Raw genomic sequence first — 20,312 nt, 5'->3', positions numbered from 1 at the left:
AAGATAAAGCGTGAAGAATACAAACATACTTTCAAATTTATAATATTGGTTATGATAATTAGTATTGTTCTATAAGCTGACTAAAGAAAGTCTTCCTTCACTATGTGGATTTATCTTATTTTAATTGTAATCACTTTTGAACTAAAATAAATGGCCACCTTTTTCAAGACCAATTCAATATCGCACTTACTAATCAGGAACTGAAACACGGATATTGGCCCCTTTTTTAAAATCGCTTGCAAAGTTTTTTTGAACTTTGTACATAGGTATAGAATGCACCGTTTCTTCAGAAAACGAAACGCTCCCATATTTTGACAGTTGTTGTCACTATGACAAACCTATTCAATTAACCTCATTTATGATGATAATGAAAACAAGACCAAAGATTAATTCTTTTTTGTAAGTGTTATTTTATAGTATAATCAGATAAATAATTATTGCACCACGTACTGGGTCCTTAGAATCGTACGATATCAATTGTTCGCGCATGAATAATCCCTCCGGTCTGTTGAATTGCAGTGAGCTCATTTTAGTTCAGTTCTCTCTAAGTGGCCGTCGAGCTTGGTTGTGTTCATCTTTTTCCAGTAAGTTTGGTGTTTTTCTACCATTATTTACAGATTATATATACAAACGAAAGTATTTTCCCAAGTTCGATTACTTATTGTATTTTTCCTAGACACGCTCCGGGATTAATGATTATCTATATCACAATCTATAGCGGTCCCAGTTTCGAATAGCTTGTGACGTAAATACGGTATTTTCTGTTTGTACATACGTACAATTACCGGTGTTTTTATATATTTTTTGTGGTTTTAGGTTGCCTAGTGTGCTGTGATTCTCCACTATGTCTCTACAGGAGGTAAGATATTTATTTAATTTTATGCCTATAAAACATCAAACTATACATGATAGTACATATTCAGTCAATATTTATTAAGACATTAATGCTAAGTAACTCGAAGGTTAAATAATTCTGAAGGTTAAATAAAACAATATGGTCATAGCCCCTTTGTAATTGTTGATTCTGATCATTTTTGCATGTTTTCCTGTAGGAACTCAGTAATCAGTTTTACACCTTATGCCTGCTATTTGTTGTTATCCGGAATTTTGTAATAATGATGTTACATCCCTATTACTAATAGATATGTTTCAATGACTCACGTAAGACATCAGGTGTCCTCATTATTTTTTAATTTATGTGGCATAGAGTTATTTAATTGTATTATCTATTGTTGAACTACTGATAAGAAGTTGATTGATAGTTATGACGTTTTAATTAATTTTTATGACTAAATTGTCAATTTGGAGGCCGAGATCCACTTAGGGTCATCAAGCTAGCATCATTACCATAATTTATTAATGAATACAATAGTAAAATAAAAAATAAGCAGACAATAATAATGTTCTTGAATGATGGACAAGTCGTGTTCTTAGATAAATGTTGTCCCGAACTATGCTTCTTGGAATATATTATGGCTATCATCCCATTATAAATGTGAAACTGAGTCTTTGTAACCTTTTGTAACCTCTTCAAGCTTTACCTATACAACCAATCATGAAATTTAAATAGTAGTAGCAGTGTGTCCATATCAACTGGTAGTTCCAGAGATTTCATTCAAACCAATCAACATTATCACCTGTGTAACATTAGCATAGATTGCCAAGTTCAAGATCCTATTACTAATATTACAAATGAGAAAGTTTGTGAGGATGTATGTGGTATGTTTGTTGCTCTTTCACGCAAAATCTACTGGACGGATTGTTATGAAATTTGGTACACGTGTAGAATATAACCTGTTATAACACATAGGATACTTTTTATGGTAGCAAATCCCGGGGCGCAGCTATTTGTCAATAGATTAAATGAATCACATTTTCGTGGTACTGATGAGGTGGTTTGACTCCAATTAAGCTTTTTTGCACATTTAAGTTATACAAATTGCAGCCCTTTTCTGCACTCACTGTACGGTCAACAGCACATCAATTTACCCTGCGTGAACCACTGTGGCGCGGTAGATGTGCTTTTGACTGTACAATTGCCTCTCTTCTTGTAGTCATCCTTCTCAACTCAGCAGGCCTCCAACCCTACCATCAACTTTTACAGATAGATTCAAATGTAGTGCAGTTCAATTTAGGAATCCGAAATACTAATTCATAGTATTAAATCAACTTAATGGTACGAATTTGCCAGGCAGATCAGTTTAGGTCAAGTGTACTTTTATAATAATACTACCTTTTGCCCGCGGCTTCGCCCTGTGATTTTTCCAGGACGAGTATTTTTTCCGGGATAAAGGATATGTCCTTCTCCATACTTAAAACTACATGTATGCAAAATTTCAAGAAGGTTGGTTGAATAGATAGAGCGTGAAGAGGTAACAAACAAACTTACTTTCGCATTTATAATACCTGCCTACCTATTAGGGCTAATTCCACAATTTTTTGTTATAGTGTTAATGAAATCCGTCTTGATGTAATGTTTTAAATTTAAATGTATAGTATCGAAATAGGTGGAAATATAAGGGTAGCCATTTGCCCAGCACATGTCATCAAAAGGAAAATTTTCCGACCATTTTAAAGAACATTTTTAGGTTAGTTAGTATATTGTACCAAGAGCGTACGAAACTGCGTCATCCAGAACCACCGAAGTCCAAAAATAGCCAGTAAAAACAAAAAAAAAAACTAAAAAGAACACCACATAATTGACGCCCAAACAAAAGTATATTGGAGCGATAATGGATTTTAAGTTGATGTGTTATAGTCGAAATTTGATTTGCCGTCGAAACAATTTAACCAGTTTAAGTCTCACAACTGCTTATTTACAGCCAAATGTATGGCAATTGGAGCTATGTACGAATTATGTAGGTACCCGTTATTTTCTATATTTAGATTTTGTGGAGTGTGAACTCAATTTCATTAATTCAAAACAATACGAATAGTGTAAAATAGTAGTTTCTTATAACTACCAGTGTTGTCGAATAACAATAAGATATGCAACATGTTAATATGAAAACTTACTTAAATTATTTCATTAACCATTTTTGTATGTAATGCTCCAAATCACAGAATTTAGAATTTTTATTAATCTAAGCTCCAAATATATGTATAATGAGCATTTAAAGTGTCTACGCGTCCGGTTTCATTCTAACTTTTTATGTAACATTGTGTACGGGTCAAATCTTGCAAGCTAAATATAACCACTTCTCTCTCGTCTTAGCAGGTGATGTTTGATAAAAGTAAGCCACAGATTACCTAATAGGTACTTATATTAAAGCCGGCTCCACACTATCGCGGAAACGTTCACCCAATTTTGTCGGATTCGGCCTACGTTGCTGGCTTTTCTTTGTGGTAAATAATAGCGCTCATACAAACTACGCAATATTTATGATTTCGCGTCAGGGTTCAACGATAGTGAGGAGGCGGCATAAGACACAGTTGGATGTTTCATCAGACCACAGTAAATGTTTTTACCAGTGTTACAACCCCGTTACTCAGTCGTCTACAACTTGCCTTGCTTAAGTCAATTAAAGCCAAGCATTTCTCAACCTTTTTGCTCGGCGCGAACTGCTGATAAAGTCATCCGTTTCTGTTTGTTTCAACGTTTATGTGTGGGCATTGCTTGTAAAGAATATAATTGTTTTGTTGGTAGCACGATATTTTTAAACGACTTCCAAAAAAAGGAGAAGGTTATCCCAAATTTCTCATTGAAATGACTCTTAATGTCTCTTAGTAGGTTTCCTTCCATTTTTAAAGGCTTATCCTTTAAAAATCGAAATAGGTTTACATAAGTGTCATTTTTGCCACAAGCTTTTATTGTCGTCAGAGAGATCTTGATTACATTCAACGCTTAACAAAAAGTAATGTCTGCGCCGTAAACCATAGAGTTCCCTCTTTGGCATAATAATGCATTATCATGGAAACCGAAGCGACGTGTAAGATTTTAACTCTGTTGGACACGCGGAAGTAGGTGAAATTTAACATGCAAGATTTCATTACAGACAAACGTGTTTCTCAGAGCGTTTCGTTTCGACCGCTGCGGCCGCGCTGTTACGGATTTGTCAAATTTCTTGAGGAAGGATTAGGTTCCAAAATTAATCATTCATAAAAATGACATTACCACGGTACAGACTAAAAATTTTAAAGTCAAATAGTAAGATTAATTCTTGTCTTGCGCGGCCGTAGCGGTCGAAACTCTCCGAGATCCACCAAACATGAAATCAACGCCAAACATCCACCAGATGTGAAAAAGTATGAAATCAAGAAAATAGTGGGCAAATACGAATGATGTCGAAGTAATAATGTTTTTTAATATTCCAATATGAGCATGCTAACCACTATATTGTTTGTCTGTCTGTTCGCAGCAATTCGACAAAGCCGCCGTCAACGTGAAGAACCTAAAGGCGCTGCCCAGCAACGACGACCTTTTGGTGCTGTACGCTAACTTCAAACAGGCCACCGTTGGAGACGCAGACCCCGCCAGTGAGTATGGTAGACCATGATAGACCAGCTGCGATCTATCGCATCACTCCATATCCTGCCGAGGCAATTGAGGAACACATAGCCTTAATAGCTGAAAGGCAACAAAACCATTCCCGAAGGAAGTAGACCTCAGGCCTGTTGTATAAAAAAGACAAATATGATTTTTTACTCGAACTCTGGGCTTCGGGGCATCACAGCGTTGAATGTAATCGGAAAAACGCAAGTATGAGAGAGAGAGACCTGCTGCGTCCGGTTTTCGCTGCCGTGGTAATATTGGGAAAAGTACTCTTAACGCTAATGACTAACATCTCATAATGTTAGCTGGGGAGAATAGCTGTAAAAAAAAATACGGAACTTGTGTTCGAGTCGGTAATTCGCACTTGGCCGTCCTTTTGAATGGTGTTGTAGTCTGTGTGATTAACATCTGTCTGTGACAAATATGTCGAGGATTTAGACAACACGTCACCTCAACCATTGTTGTCGTCGACACCCGTCATTCGCGTATACATGTCAATACAAGTTACAATAGGATCTGCCTATAATTATGTTTCCAATTTGGACAGTGGTGGTTAAACTTGATTTTCTACTAAAATTATTCATCTTGTGTGTCATAATATGTTAAGATATTTTTTAATTTGTCGTTAATAAATAAAAGATATTGATAAAACTGTATTGGTGGCTAATAGCGCCTTAACGAGTATACATTACATTAAGGTTAATTGGGAACTTTACGACTAATCAATTCAGATAATTTTTTTCTATTATAAATTAATTATTAAATATATTAGGTAACATGGAAATTAGGTCATCTTGTCAGTTAGTACTTGCTGACTTTCTATCAGTTTTATTAATTACGTGATTTACGTTTTTGACTCCAAAAATCGTGACGTCAGACTGTCATACAAGCTCCATTAGCACATATGTTTATTTGAAAATGATTTTTGTTTTTTATAATGTCTCTAATCGATTTTTTATAGCTACAACATATCCCACTGCTGGGCAAAAGCCTCCCCACTCTCTGTCCATAGGTATCCGGTACTTTTCATTCATCTCTTGTCGAAATCTGTAAGTTCATCCGACCATTTAGTCCTAGGTCGTAATCTTATGTAAAAATGGCTACTGGAATTAATATTTTGTCGTGGGTCGTTCATATTTTAATTACAAAATATTCACGATTACGACTAAAAAGCCGGATAACTATATCCGGCTAAAGCTTTAGAAATCTTTGCAATCTTGCCGTACAGACTTTTTGCTGGTTTTTCATTGCGGTAAATAAAATCACTCGTATAAACTACGCAGTGTTCATGATTTCGCGTCGGCATCTGTTCGACTTCGGCGTTAGTGTGTAACCGGCATTATGATTTACCGGAGTTACGGCAATTGCTGGCAAAAGATTCGTACATTCAACTGCACATAGACCCCAATTTATTGCAAATTCGCCACTATTAACAGAGCGCTATGATACCATGCGTTACTCGACCTGCCGCCGACTGTACATTTTCTATTTAAAAAAATGGTTTCTTGGTAATCGCACGCGAGATCAGTCACGGTTCGGTAATACGCACGAGCGCTGTCGGGGTGAATGGCTTGTATGCTCCTTAAAAAATTGTTCATGTAACAACTTGAGATCACTCAATCGAAATTCGTGTCATCAATTTAATTACTTACCTTATTTTTTTTTGTTTGATTTAAGGCGCTTTGTCCACGCACACAAGCGCAACCTCATATTTTTATCAGTTTCTTTTATTTCTTAGCATAAAATTTTTCCTTTGCACAAATTTTGACATAAAAATGTCGCCTTAACAGTTTCTGCGCTCATAGAAATTCAATACCTATTGCGAATTAGTTTAATATAAAGTAAGATTGTATAGCAAAGATTAAGTACTTAATAAAATAGATTGTATTCGCCCAATTTGTATTTACAATCGATCATTGTCAGAAATGCGATATGTACGAAAAAAATATTGCTATTTTTTATTTATTTTTTGGATTAGATAATAAACCAAAGCTTATCGATAATGATTTCAAGTTACCCTGATTCTGATAATGATATCAAGTACAAAATTCACAGAAATATGTTTAAAAACGTGGCACTTTAATTCCTATAGATTTAATTGTCTGTTTCATTTTTAATGATATATTTGATAACAATAAATGAACAATAGTGACTCACCGGTTATAGTTTGTAGTCCTTGGACAATACTCCATTTTGCTGTGCAGATACCGATTGATGATAAAAATGTTCGATTATTTGTCTTTCCTTATAATTTTCCTGTAAATAGGTAGATAGGTTTAAACGAATTATTAAATAATTATTTTATTGCTGACACAAGTTCCGGAATTCAAACATTTGCTACAAGATACATACATATATAATTTCCCTGTTGTTTACAGACAGACCCGGCATGTTGGACCTGAAGGGCAAGGCCAAGTTCGACGCGTGGTTGGCCAGGAAGGGCACCTCCAAGGATGACGCGATAAAGGCCTACATCGCTAAGGTCGAAAGCCTTATTGCTTCCATCGGCCTTCAATAAATAACATCTAGTGACAACCCTCCATCTTACGAATTACTTAGTTTGAATTTAAAAATGGAATTGTTTTTTTTTTTAATAACGTCTTTGAACGGACCGCATAAAGCGCTATTTCGCTTATAAAACAGCAGTACAAAAACAAGATTGAATTCGTAAGGTGGAGTCTGATTTACGACAAGTATCACGACTGAAAGAATGCCTCAAGTTTTACTATAATTTATAAATAACTTGTCGATAATTTTTTTTAATGAGCGGAGCGTCTCAAAACGCCTATATGTCAGATTTCTTCCAATAGTTTTAATAATTTCTGGCCTAATCACGCTTATTAAACTACCGTCCGTCTCATTAAAAAATGTTGTATTTATTTTTGGATAGGCACAATTTTTAGGTTAAGTTTAAGATCATCACAATTAAGTATAACTTTGGCTATACAATTTATACCTACGTGTGTTTATCACAAGTATTGGTGCTTTTTTAAACGTTTTGCATTTGTTTTTGTTGTCAGTTTTATATTATAATAAATCTATTGGGAACTGAAATTGTATAGTTATTTTCTAACTGCGACCCCACGATTATGAACAACATGGCCCATGGTAACATACACATGTGATAGGGTGGATCAGGGGGACACAATTGAAAAATCTAGACTTAGGTAGGTACATATGATAGATTAAAGTAATCGAAATCGCCAGTGAGAGCGGTATGATATTGGTAACCATTCGCTGTATGGCTAAAGTACTGAATGAATGCATTGTGATTACAAGAAAGCGAAAAAAGAAACACCGCGTAAAATCGACTAGGTATTAGTATAATACGAATTCAGGGTGCGTAAGTAGTACATTTAGCCTTAACGAAACAAACACAACAGTTAAACAACAGTAGGTGTTTATCGGCAAAAATGTTGGAGAATGAAAGTTACATGTCAATAGCAGGCGTTTTATACTGAACTTTTGTTCAGTATGAAACGCCGGACTAGGCAGGTAGGTGACCTAGCAGCAACATGCCTATCTAATCACATGACCAACCTTTATTTTTATAAAGGTCTAGATGCTCGGATGAACTTTGAAATTTGGACAAGATATGGATAGAAAAGACGAGAGACAGGGACACACGAAGAGTGGGAAAACTTTGCCAGTAGATGCTTAATCTAAACCTATAAGTATTTATAAAAAACGGTATACCTTCAAACGTTCTCTCTCACTCTCTTCATGGCCACATCCTGTACTTTATATTCGCGTTTTGAGACACATTTTGAGGTATTAAATTGGTTTATTTTCTTGTGCTTGGTATGCTGTTGACTGTACCTACTGCCAATTTCTTCATATACTTATATTAACTGTATATTTTACAGCCAATGATATTTAGCCGGTAAAGAAGCTTTATTTAATTCGTTGGGTGCGCCGGACTCTTTAGCGAGAAATTGACTGTAGTCAATTTACTGGGTGTAGGTAAACCATCTCTAATAGGGATCCGTTTCAACAAATTCAAGAAAGCCCATTAGATAATGAATAACTATTTATTAAACATAAAATCTAAAAAATATACACAACTCAATATATTATGTAAAATACAAACACTGTACAATGCTTATTAACATTTTAAAATATACGTAGGTATATCCACCCCTCTTCGCGATCTACTGCATGTAACACACTATGTGGTCGATAGCTTTGAGAATACCAATAATATTTCAGTTCTATAAATTGTTATTGGGATATTTGTTATTTTATTTATGCTAAACCTTCAGAAATTCTATTTTTTCAATAGATACTTACGTCTCAAACTTAAACATCGTAAAAGATGATCATAATAATTTTAAATGACTCGACTACGTTTACAATATCATCATGTGGTGGGTTTAACAAAAGGGCGCTGCTACTTTATCCTTACTTTTACGTTCACAGCTATAACATAAAAGAGAAAAGCGTCTTTTATGATTTGCCAATACTATTAGTTGCGATTTTTTTTAATACAACGTCTCTGAGTCTGATTCTTTTTTTGCTGCATCGGATAGTCGTATATTTGGATTTACGACAGGTAAAAACATTTCTACCTAGTTCGTGTCCGAGAGTAAGTCCATCTTTATTGTGGTCAAAGTAACATAAAAATATTGTGTTCAGATGGCGAAAACTTTTATACAGTTAACTAAGACCACTAAGACTTTCACAAATAGTAAACCAATTTCCGTATTTTAAATTACATGATTAATCATCATTAAATAAGGATTTTCGATAAAAATCGACCAGTTTGTCATTAAATTGAGTACTGCAAAAATCCATCATAAAACAGCAATTACACAATATAACAATTACTGAATTATGGGTACAATATCCAGGGCATCAGTAATATGACGCCCCTTTTAGACGGGTAATATCTAAATGTATTCGTAAAAGCTATTGGAATGGTCTGTAGATCAACCTGGTTCAGGCATGTGCCTTTTCTCCACAGAGGAGACGGGGAGAGGAGGGGCTGGTTCCCCCTGAAGTTGGGAAAGGGCACATCTGACCGCTGACAACATTTCAGGGGTGGATTTTCGGCCGCAGGGCGCGTGGGGCCGGTGGGGGCGCGCACTGCGCTCAGCTGTTGCTGTTGATTCTGAAAAAAAAACACAAGACAGGATGATTCTTTTAATCCTCTTAGGTTGATTTAAACTAATCTGAGAAATAGTCATTGATAATGAAAATCGTTTTGAAAAAGGTTTTCTATAAGACTGAAATTATAGTAGACTCTTCCGTCGATAATCACACGTAGTGACCTGTACCTATTCTCATTAACCAAATTTTCTTGGCTGTAGATTCAGACGCTGATCATGATTAAGTAGATATCGATTTATATTGGAAGCAGCTTATTGCTAATATCTATTTGTTGTGGTCGGTGATCTAGGCACGAGGGAAGCACACGATAAAGCTCCATAAAACGCAATTGAGGAATAAATTATAATATTGGTAGTTAAATTAAAAAAAGAAATATTTGTCAGTAGACAAAAAATATTCATTACATTATTAACGCTCCCGTGAATCTCAAATTAAATTCAAGATACTTCAAGTGTATAAAACATTTTTAGTTAAAACGTACCTAATGTTGAAATGCAAACAACTTATCTTGTATCGCCTGCTCTCCAGCTAACAACGGCAAGCCAAGCTACAAGTATTTACCAAAATACCAATCAACTTGTAGGCCCAATTGTACTACGTGTTGACAAACTTCTCAAGGTTAGCCAATATTAAAATACTAGATAGTGTTTTAATATTGGCTTCAATTTGTAGATCAAATAAAAAGTTCTAATTAATCACCGTCAGCCAACTCACGATTGATTCTGGACCGGTCCCTCTCAACAGTGGTGTCGTCCAGGCGTTCGCAACAGTTACAGAAATAACAAGGAATCCCGGGGACCCCGCAGCATAGGGCGCCCCACAGCCATCGGTTGAGGGTGCTCCCGGCCCTTGACCAAGAACTCGGCCGATCCTGGTTGTGGTTGAACACGAAATCACGATTCATTCCAGGGTTACTCCATCTGGGAGGGCGAGATTTTGACAACCGTTTTGACGCGGCACGTCAAAATTTGCTTTTTTTTCGTCGAGGATTTTTGTTTAAGGCCAGTGTTTTGATCATTGTGCAAACGTACAGTGGACACACGATGCATTGGAGTTTATTTAAAATTATATACTGTAAAATTAAAAAAAAAATTGAACTTCAATTCGAAGATGACATCCCATGATGATGATGATACTGTAAAAGACACAGATTTAAGAAAAGTTGTTTTATATGTGGTAAAACCCCGACTCGCACTGTGTTCTTCATAAAATGTTGGCGTATCAGTAGAGGTGCTTAAAAAAGATAAGAAACAAAAACTAGTAAAATTGGCCAAATTAAGCGTACAGGTTTTTTTGAATAATTTGATTTAATTGATGTATAGAAAACATAACTGTATAGCATTGTTATTTTTTAGTATGTTCTATTATGGGCTATGATGTTTTTTTACGTATTTACCTAATTTAATATCGACTAATAATGTTTTTTTAAATGATTTGACTAATCCCAACGATATCCAAGTTTCAGTTTCATTATTGTACTGGTGCAGATGAAATAAAAAACCTATGTAAAACAGGAATGTCAATTTATTGTGATTACATTAGGAAGCCATATGTAATGACATACACAGTGATACGTGCGTGACAAGCACCATCGAACCCGGTACTTATAGCTGCAAAGCACTATGAAATTACACAACACAACGATTAATTACTAAACATTCATAATTTGTTTGAAGGCTATCAAGACACCGTTGGATCTCAAGTTTCCTACATTTCGGATTATCCGACTTCCACCTCAATATCTCAAACAATGCCGTGTCTAAGTTTTTATTACGTCATACAGTTTAATTATACGAGCCTTGGCTGGGTTCCATAAGGCATCAGCTAAAGACAATCCACCGTGACGAGAAGTCGTCTCGACCAAAAAAAAAAACTTGCAAACTCGATTCTGTGCTCAAATCATTGGTAACCAGCCGCTTGCCAACTTAACACGCATACGTTCCATTTTTGAAAATATTAATATATCTTTAATCCATAATGAATCTGCGATTGCACGTATTTTTCGGCCAGTTGTTGTGGTTAGTGGCGGTTCTGAACGGCAAGACTCTACAGGGTGTTCCAGGTTACGGAAGGAACCTTATCATCAAAACATTACCGGCCATAGAAGATTACCAAAGCAACGTTTACGAAGTGTTTATGGAGCCTTATTTGTATGTAAGTAAAAAATAGATATAAGTACCTATTCTTTATCAAATTATTTCTTTTTTTATATGTTTAATTTATATATGAAATTAAAATTTTAAAAGTATATTAAATAAGCTAGAACAATGAGTTTAATTTGAATAAAAGTTTTTGAACTTGGAAATACTTATGTAAAAACATAATTTTTCTTCTTGACTTGACCGAGAATCAAACCTGGGTTTTGGTGGCTATGGCACTTAAGGTTGACAACATGTGACACTAGAAAAAGTTGCAAATTTAAAATAGGAGTAGCCACAGATATTTTTGCTTGGTCCAGGTTTGTTGAACTTTACCGCTTTCTCAGTGGTCCATTACATTTTTCGTAAACCATTTTCGGTCCATAACCTTATTCATGAGAATACGACACTAAGTAAAATCTGTTAATGTTTTTTATATTTTCCACAAATACTTCATTAGAATATAAAATTTTATAAATCAGCTGAAAATTTTCAGTAGGTACTCGAGTAGGAATTGAACCGTTGCGCGCGGTGATTGGTCGACCGATACCGGGGCAGCGAAATCCTAAAAAAATATGTACAGGGGTCTTACTATCATCTGTTAACGCGATCCACTTTACGACCTTAACTGAACTGCATCGCAAATTCGTACCACCGTCTTAATTTTTTGTATGAATGCGATTCGTTTTAGGTTCCTAAATTGAACTGAGTTGCATTGGAATCGTTCTGTAATAGCTGACGGTAGGCCTGCTGTACTTATGTTAAAAACGAGCCTCGATATTTTTATTCCAATTATATTTAAAAACTAAGTTCAAAACTATTTTGCCCAACGTAGAGTATATTTTTTCTACATGTATCTATTTAATTAAATTCTTGGTAACTTATTTGAATAAATTTATCAATCACTTACTAAGTATTTAATTTGAAATTGTTATACATATTATGTTATACATACATCTTAACAAATTGCAGTAGTTTCAATAGGTAGTTTTTACGTACGCTGCAATGTTACGTACCTAGCTATATACCTATATACAGCTAGATTATTATGTCTAATTATTACGTATTCTATATAAATATTTAAGTTTATTAAAATGTCATAACTTCCAGGATCTCCACAGACCCCCACCGTACCCCATCGCAGGGAACCGCGCTGAGAAACAGATCGACTTAGCTGGGGTAAGTAATTACGAGTAATTACCTATTTGCCTAATCAAATAATTAGTTCTACTCAACAGTGGTCCTTCTGAAAGGCCAGTAGTTTGTAGCTTTTTGAGAAATAGTACATCATTAAAAGTTCGACATGAAAATGTGCCTGTGAAGGTCCAATTTCTGAATAATCTGAACTAAAACTATTTTTTTTATTCAAAATTCAAAAGCTCAAATTATTAATTGTTTTCCTAATATATAAAATTACAGGTCTTCGTATTTTTTTTTAATGTAGGTCTTTGAAAGTTTCCAAAAAGAAGTTTATTGACCGCTCGAATTTTCCTCAGGGTCTAAAAGTTTTTGCTGATGTTGATCGTGAGTTGAGGAAAATTAGCTGTACAATAACAAACTATAGTAATAAATAAATAAAAATCATTTATTCAAAATAAAAGGTTACAGTGAGACCTTGCTGTACTTAGAAACATTAAAGAAAACAAACATTCACAAGTACTGCAATTTCAATTTATCAAAATTATCCTATAAGAAAAATTCACACTAAGTTGCCTTTTATGTGAGTAAATTTATGTACAAGTGGTCACAACAATCTATCCTCTGTACTAGTGAGCACTGTATGACGGCAGGGCAGCAATCCTCGTCAAACAAATACAGAAAATTCGTAGTGTTTACTATGTCACAAATTATAACCAAATTCCAAGAACAATTTTCCAAGATTGGTCATGTCATTTTTTAAATAATGGCTTCCTGTTAATTTATATTAAAAAAAACTGTCATAAAACATACTTATTCAATGGTGCGCAAGACACGAAAATACGTGACGATCGTTTCTTCAACAACGCATAGACAAACACTATACTGTATATTAGTCATTAAATATGATCATACGCATCTCATCCTGTATGCATATATCACGATTTGTAAATTATTACCAAATAAAATAAATATCAAATTAATCTTTCTCAATGGAACATGACGTCAAATTGTAAAATGTTAATATTTTAGTTATCGAAACGTGAAAACTTGAAACGCATAAAAGTATTAATCATTAATTTATTAATTATGTACGTAGACTATATAATACCGGCTCCACACTGTCGACAAACAGCTTGTCAAATGGCGGATTCAGCATACATTGCTGGCATCTTGCATTGTGGTAAAAAAAGCACTCATACAAATAACGCAATGTTTGTGCATTCGCGTGTTCGGCGAAGTGTGGTGGAGCCGGCATAACATGGAAATCATCAAAAAGGTCTTGTTGGGCTTGTTAAACCGTCTATAAACTGTGAAGATGGGCAACTTTGGTAATGGCACCCTTAAAAATATTATTTTTAAACTTTTTGACCGTGTACTTTATTATATCACGAACTGTATTCGCCATAGTTTTCCCCAAATAATACAACATGAAGTTTCACAAAAGGGCTTGAGAAGATTTATTCAGGACCGGCAGCGCGCGTGTGGCACCCCTAGTGTTGCAGGTGTCCATAGGCTGCGGTGACCACTTACCATTAGGTGGACCGCATGCCTGTTTGCTTGCTTAGTAAAGTTTAGTATATATATAAATACATATAAATAATTGCAAGCTCTTCTGGCATGATAGCATGAGATTATTTCTGTGAAGGAAGCATTTATTCGTAGCAGCGGTCGTTCGGTAACACCAGTAGTTTGTAGCTCTTTGAGCAGCTACTATTATTAGATGTAAAAAAGTGCCTGAGAAGGTCCAATTTCTGAATAAATTATTTGATTTGATATGTACCTATTTCAATGTAATAAAATTTCAATACAAACGTATAGGTGATTTCTTCCTAATTTATCAGTAAGTTTAGCGATGACAAAGCATTTTTTGTCAAAGCTAATAAGGTACTATTAGCTACCATGATTCATCTTGTATGTTCCATGCAATACTTCATAATTATTGCATAATATCGTAATTTTAAACTGTGTCTTTTACCTTGTAGTAAGATAAGAACAAACATATCATATTCATTTCTGGAATTAGGTACTAAGAAGCTACATGTGTCGACGACACAGACCATTAAACCTATAGGTTAAATGGTCTGTGGTCGACGATGAAATTGCTGGTAACAACTGGATAATAATGGCCCAGGACAGAGATGGTTGGCGGAGACGGAAGGAGGCCTATGACACATTAATTAAGTTACCTAAGTCTTAATGTTTCCATAGTACCTACGTTTTATGGTACAAAGTTCGCGTGTCGATGATTGGAGACCAGATGCCAAGGACCACCGTGATTGTCTCAAGACTGTCATTAGCATTCATCCTTGTTTAATTTATTACTTCCTTTCTAGAATATTTATGGTGTTCGTTGTGTTATTATTATTTTTAATTTGATACCAGCGAAACTTATTAATTTTAACTAATAGGATCAACAGTACCATTAATGGTAGCTGCGAATGAAATTACGGGGTTTTATATTGTGTGAAAATAAAGGAATTATAATTAAGCACTTGTCTTCTAAACCTAATCACACGTTAAAACCTTATAGCTTTCGACGTTCAACTTATAGTTTTTGAAAAACAAATGAAAAATAGTCTAGATCATAGATAAAATAAATATATTTTTATCTATGGTCTAAATCAACAATCAACTAATCTGAATACCTTTAACTTGATATCGGTACAGACTTGTTGAGACACCATTTTGTTACACTAGTGTGATTCATACCAAAGTAAAAATCTGCTTGTGCGTTTCTTTCATAAATATATGACATGTATAAATAAAGCTATGGTGGTGTAATGGTTAAGACACCTGCCTGTGGATCGAAGGGTTCGAATCCTACTCGTGCCACATGAGTTTGTATACCAATCTAATTCATGTATAGTAGTTTTCATAGACCACCACTTGCTTCCGGTGAAGGAAAACATCGTGAGGAAACCTGCACACTGGTTGATTATTATTAACTTGTGTGTGAAATGGAGAAGGCAATGGCAAACCACTCCAATAATATTGCCAAGAAAGTTGTTGTGTGTGTTTCATTCCACGTAATGACCACGACCCTCAGCCATGAGCAATACGACTATGAAGAAGAGAAATTACTAAAATTAACCTAATTAATATTATTTTCTATCTTATCAAATGTACTTTACTGTACTTACTTTTTGTAAAAGTAAAGCCCATACTTTTAATAGTTTACAAAATATTAAAAATATATGTAAGTGTAATTAACAAATTAGAAGACTTGGGTGACAGGTAGTATATTATGGACAAAGGGCAAATAAAAGAAAAAATAAGCGTTGTGTCGTATCTAGAAGTTAAGTAATTAGCTATGATGAAGGGACTAACAAATAGAAGTACCTATCTCCATCGACAAGTTCCTCGCTCTTAAATTAGATGATGGTGAAAAAATAAAAAAAAATTAGACCTTAATAATAATGGTAATTTGACGTATCCTTTCACACTTGACAAGACTTGGAGCGTGGACTGACAAAAACCATTGGAAGATTTCACGCTTGCTAATATTAATTAGTAGATCAATTCGCGGTAAAATCCGATTACCATGTTATGTTTTTTGTACATTATCAATTATCATGTAGGCACGTCTCAGTATTGCTTCCTTGTTAAATTAAAATCATATAGGTTTGAGCGGCAAACAGTTTTTTCAACGGATAATAATTTGCATAATGACGGTTGAGATTTTGATACAATAATGAAATGTTAAGTAATTACAGCCAGCCAGAAAGCCAGAAAGATTGAATTTTATGTACGCATTTAGAATCAAAATTATTCAAAATAAATAGAATTAACTTACTAAGTATATACTTATTACTCGTATACATATAGTCATACTCATTTGATGCTTATATATATATATTGAACAGACAAAGTATTAAAATTATCCTAGCAAACCATACCTACGAGCAAGCTAAATATAATTTTGAACACTGCTTGAAAAATATGAAACAAAATACTTTAGAACACCTTCTGTGCTAGCAACTTATAATCTGCGTATACAAATTGATTTCTTTTTAGATCATTTTGAGCATTTTAAGAACCTCATATAATTTTGACGCTGACTGTACCTTAGCAGGTCTTTTAATCTAGGTGCCCAAATAATGTTGACGCTGACTGTACCACAACAGGATTGTTAATACTATTTAGTTGTATAAATAAGTAATCATCCTTTCCTTTTGGTCTCCCCGTCATAAAATGTTGAGTATTCCCTCTTATCTAAGCCAGAAAACATAACTTCAGAAAATAGTATTAGAAAAATATTTATATACAATTTTAATGGTACATAAGGTTGTGTCAACATTGTTATCTTTTATTTCACTACACAATGGGCACACAATGCGTTGCGAACACGACTAATGTAATATTTATTTTGTTGTATATTTCTCTGCAGGTAATGCTAGTGTTCTATAGAAAATACTTTAAAATAGCATATGTGTCCTTGTTTACATGACAGGTACCAATAAATTACATATTACTGAATGGTCACGATCATATTGAGTCTAGGTCATCTACCTATGTTGTCTTGAAGCAAAGTACTGGCGAAGCGTATCTATAAATAATAGGGATTATTTTCCTTTACGCTGTGCTACTCTTAGAGATCCTTAACACAAAGCTTTGTAAATTCTAATCCTTCCCAACTAATATTATAAATTCGAAAGTAAGTTTGTTTATTACCTCTTCACGCTCTATCTACTTAAATAATCTTCTTGAAATTTTGCATACAGGTAGTTTGAAGTATGGAAAAGGACATAGGATCCTTTCATCCCGGAAAATGTACACTATCCAATAGGCTAGTCTGGCAAAACTACCTGAGCGCAGCCGGGACGGGCCGGTAGTGATAAATAAAATAAAGTTCAAATCCCTCCAGGCTCCCAGATCGGCGCCCGGTCTCCAAGCTGTAGTGAACCTGCAAGCTGACGAGGAATCAGGAGTGGAAGGCGAGCTGGTATTCACTCAAATTGTCCCTAATGGCCCCGTGACTATTGAGGGCAACATCACTGGTCTGGCCGCTGGACTACACGGGATCCACGTGCACCAGAGTGGAGCTGTCAAGGACAACTGCAAGGATATTGGCCCTCATTTCATTGCTTATTACGTGAGTATTTATTTACCACAATTAAAAACAATCTATACCGATTCAGACAAAGTTTTGGTTTATTATTACGCGATAATGTGTAGTCCGCGTAAGAGCAAGGATCAAAAACTCACTTGTCACTTGTAAACAAGTTTATTTGTTAGACAAATTGAAAAAACTTTCAATATTCATTTCGCTCAACTTTTGAACGGCTGAACAGATTTTCATGAAACATAGCTAAGTACTTACACTCGGGATAAAATCGTCTATGACACAAAAAAACTTACCGTTTGGTAGCTACGATGCTACAGATAGATACACAGACGGACACGTTATACTTATAACACCCCACTTTTTGCGTCGGGGGTTAAAAAGATGGAAGGCGAGATGATCTTTACACAGATCGTGTCTCTAACGGCCCCGTGACTTAGAAGCCAATATAGTCACGGGGTATACAATACACACACACATGTGGTTCTCCAAATCAAAAGGGACCTTATGGCGGCTAGCACTTAGTGCCTTTATTGCCGTTGTTCCAAAATGGACATTACAGAAAATCATTTAAAAAAGTACTTATTACAAAATACCATAACTATTTTCCAGGGACGTCACGGTGGTCCCCGAGACCCGATTCGTCACGTGGGCGACCTCGGCAACATCAAGGCTGAAGATGGCGCCACAGTCAACGTGAAGATCGTCGACCACCTCATCTCGTTAGCTGGCCCCCGGTCTATAGTGGGTCGATCGCTCGCCATATCTAGGGACGAGGACGACTACGGCCGAGCGAGCACGGAGGACAGCACTCTGACCGGCACCTCTGGACCCGCTGTGGCTTGCGGAATTATCGGATATTTGAACTAGCATTTTGTATTTTAATAAAGTTATTATTTTATTAGTCTTTGTTTTTAAAAACGCTCCGAGATTCCTACGAGTTTATTTGTTTGTCAAATTAAAAAAAAAAAACACCGCGACTTTCAATGTTCATTTCGCTACAACTTTCGAACGGCTAAACCGATTTTGATCAAACATATCTAAGAACCACCGCGTAAAAATTAGCTATCAAATAAAAAAAACCGCATCCAAATCGGTTCACCCGTTGATGAGCTACGGTGGCAAGTACACAGACTGACAGACAGACACTGACAAGTTAATAAAAAATCATTTGGTGGATGGTGACAATTTGAGCCATGCCCCATTGCTCTGTCGCGCTCCGTCGTTTTGACCTTCGTCGACAGATATCGCAGAATTATGCGCTTTGCGACATCTATACACATTTTGTCGGTATATTAACAAATACATTTGTTAATATACCGAATTAACAAATGTATTTGTTAATATACCGACGAATATGAAGTGCTACTGAATTAAGCTTCTTGATACCACTACTGAGGAATAACAGGCAAAATTCGACGTACATTACTGTATTTTCCTTGTGATGATACAAAGCTCACGACAGCAGCCAGCAATGTACGCTAGTTCGCGTGTACTCGCCAACGCTCGCCGTGTTTACCAGTTAGCAACCAGTAGTTAGCCAGTATTGTCATCGATTCGAAGCACCATTCACAGATGGAGCTATCGTCTTTAGGCACTTATCAGGAAAATTATCGTGAGTACCTCAGTTCGTACTTTTGTTATACAAAGTATCGTCGAACTCGGTCAGATGCCGACACGAATGCTCGAACATTGCGCAGTCTGTATCCTATCCCAGTAAATCCAGCAATGTATGCTGAATGCACAAAGTTCGGCCAACTGTTCGCAGGTACTGTGGAGCCGACATAAGACTAAATGATGTTGACCTATTTTATAATATCGGCTCCATTGTATACATTGCTGATTATTCAGTGCAGTAAATAAAAACACTCGTACATATTATTCGTAGATCCTACATTATTTACATTATTAGGATCCATAATAACCATTATTTATTTCCCAAATTTCCATAAAAAGGGAGTCTTTGCTGCTAATAATTAAGACGATTACTCCCTGCGCACTAGCGCCACCTTTCAATTTTGTTATTTTTTTTATTTCTAAGCGAAAATTTTAAAAAATAATTAACAGATTATGCCCCGCTAGATGAAAGAATTTTAATAGAAAGTACCTATTATATTTTTTCGTAGCATTATGTAATCACAGTTGACTAAACTGAAAACGGTGATCACTAAATTCCTTTTTGTCAACTGTGATTACATTACACAATGGAAAACTATAATTCTTTCTTCTACAATTCTTTATGTAGTGTGACTTTATTCAGACGACCTCGGTGGCGTAGTGGTAAAGTTCTTGCCTCTGAACCGAGAGGTCCCGGGTTCGATCCCCGGTCGGGTCACGATGGAAAATGATCTTTTTCTGATTGGCCCGGGTC

General features: G+C 35.5%; 3 protein-coding genes across 4 annotated transcripts; 2 read left to right on the top strand and 1 right to left on the bottom strand.

Moving 5' to 3' along the window:
• Positions 1-443: 443 nt before the first annotated feature.
• Positions 444-7,546, top strand: LOC128683881 (acyl-CoA-binding protein homolog). The gene is made up of 4 exons (XM_053769934.2): positions 444-584; positions 817-859; positions 4,359-4,476; positions 6,871-7,546. Exons 2-4 carry the CDS (start codon positions 845-847, stop codon positions 7,008-7,010), a joined length of 273 nt encoding a protein of 90 aa, XP_053625909.1. The 5' UTR covers positions 444-584; positions 817-844; the 3' UTR covers positions 7,011-7,546.
• An 847-nt stretch (positions 7,547-8,393) lies between these two features.
• Positions 8,394-10,879, bottom strand: LOC128683879 (uncharacterized). The gene is made up of 2 exons (XM_053769931.2): positions 10,316-10,879; positions 8,394-9,602 (listed from the first exon to the last, which is right to left on the bottom strand). The coding sequence occupies exons 1-2, from the start codon at positions 10,503-10,505 to the stop codon at positions 9,421-9,423; spliced, it is 372 nt and encodes a 123-aa protein (XP_053625906.1). The 5' UTR covers positions 10,506-10,879; the 3' UTR covers positions 8,394-9,420.
• Positions 10,880-11,304: 425 nt separating this feature from the next.
• On the top strand, positions 11,305-18,845 carry LOC128683875 (superoxide dismutase [Cu-Zn]-like). 2 transcript variants are annotated; one of them, XM_053769923.2, is made up of 4 exons: positions 11,305-11,755; positions 12,850-12,918; positions 17,729-17,971; positions 18,554-18,845. In XM_053769923.2, the coding sequence occupies exons 1-4, from the start codon at positions 11,579-11,581 to the stop codon at positions 18,809-18,811; spliced, it is 747 nt and encodes a 248-aa protein (XP_053625898.1). In that variant the 5' UTR covers positions 11,305-11,578; the 3' UTR covers positions 18,812-18,845. The 2 variants fall into 2 exon arrangements, with proteins under 2 accessions (XP_053625898.1, XP_053625899.1); XM_053769924.2 differs by having other exon boundaries at positions 11,316-11,755; positions 17,744-17,971.
• The last annotated feature ends 1,467 nt before the right edge of the window (positions 18,846-20,312 follow it).

This window comes from Plodia interpunctella, chromosome 3, assembly GCF_027563975.2.
Source record: "Plodia interpunctella isolate USDA-ARS_2022_Savannah chromosome 3, ilPloInte3.2, whole genome shotgun sequence".
Classification (NCBI taxonomy): domain Eukaryota; kingdom Metazoa; phylum Arthropoda; class Insecta; order Lepidoptera; family Pyralidae; genus Plodia; species Plodia interpunctella.
Note: the sequence above shows the minus strand (reverse complement) of the source record. Positions and strands in the feature narration are given on the sequence as shown.

Excerpts from the sequence above, each read along its gene's own strand:
- LOC128683881 (XM_053769934.2), top strand. Across the intron at positions 4,477-6,870 it reads TGGAGACGCAGACCCCGCCA|ACAGACCCGGCATGTTGGAC; the intron begins GTGAGTATGGTA and ends TGTTGTTTACAG.
- LOC128683875 (XM_053769923.2), top strand. The coding sequence starts at position 11,579 with ATGAATCTGCGATTGCACGTATTTTTCGGCCAGTTGTTGTGGTTAGTG. Across the intron at positions 11,756-12,849 it reads TTATGGAGCCTTATTTGTAT|GATCTCCACAGACCCCCACC; the intron begins GTAAGTAAAAAA and ends CATAACTTCCAG. Across the intron at positions 17,972-18,553 it reads CTCATTTCATTGCTTATTAC|GGACGTCACGGTGGTCCCCG; the intron begins GTGAGTATTTAT and ends ACTATTTTCCAG.
- LOC128683879 (XM_053769931.2), bottom strand. The coding sequence starts at position 10,505 with ATGAATCGTGATTTCGTGTTCAACCACAACCAGGATCGGCCGAGTTCT. Across the intron at positions 9,603-10,315 it reads GGACCGGTCCAGAATCAATC|AATCAACAGCAACAGCTGAG; the intron begins GTGAGTTGGCTG and ends TTTTTTTTTCAG.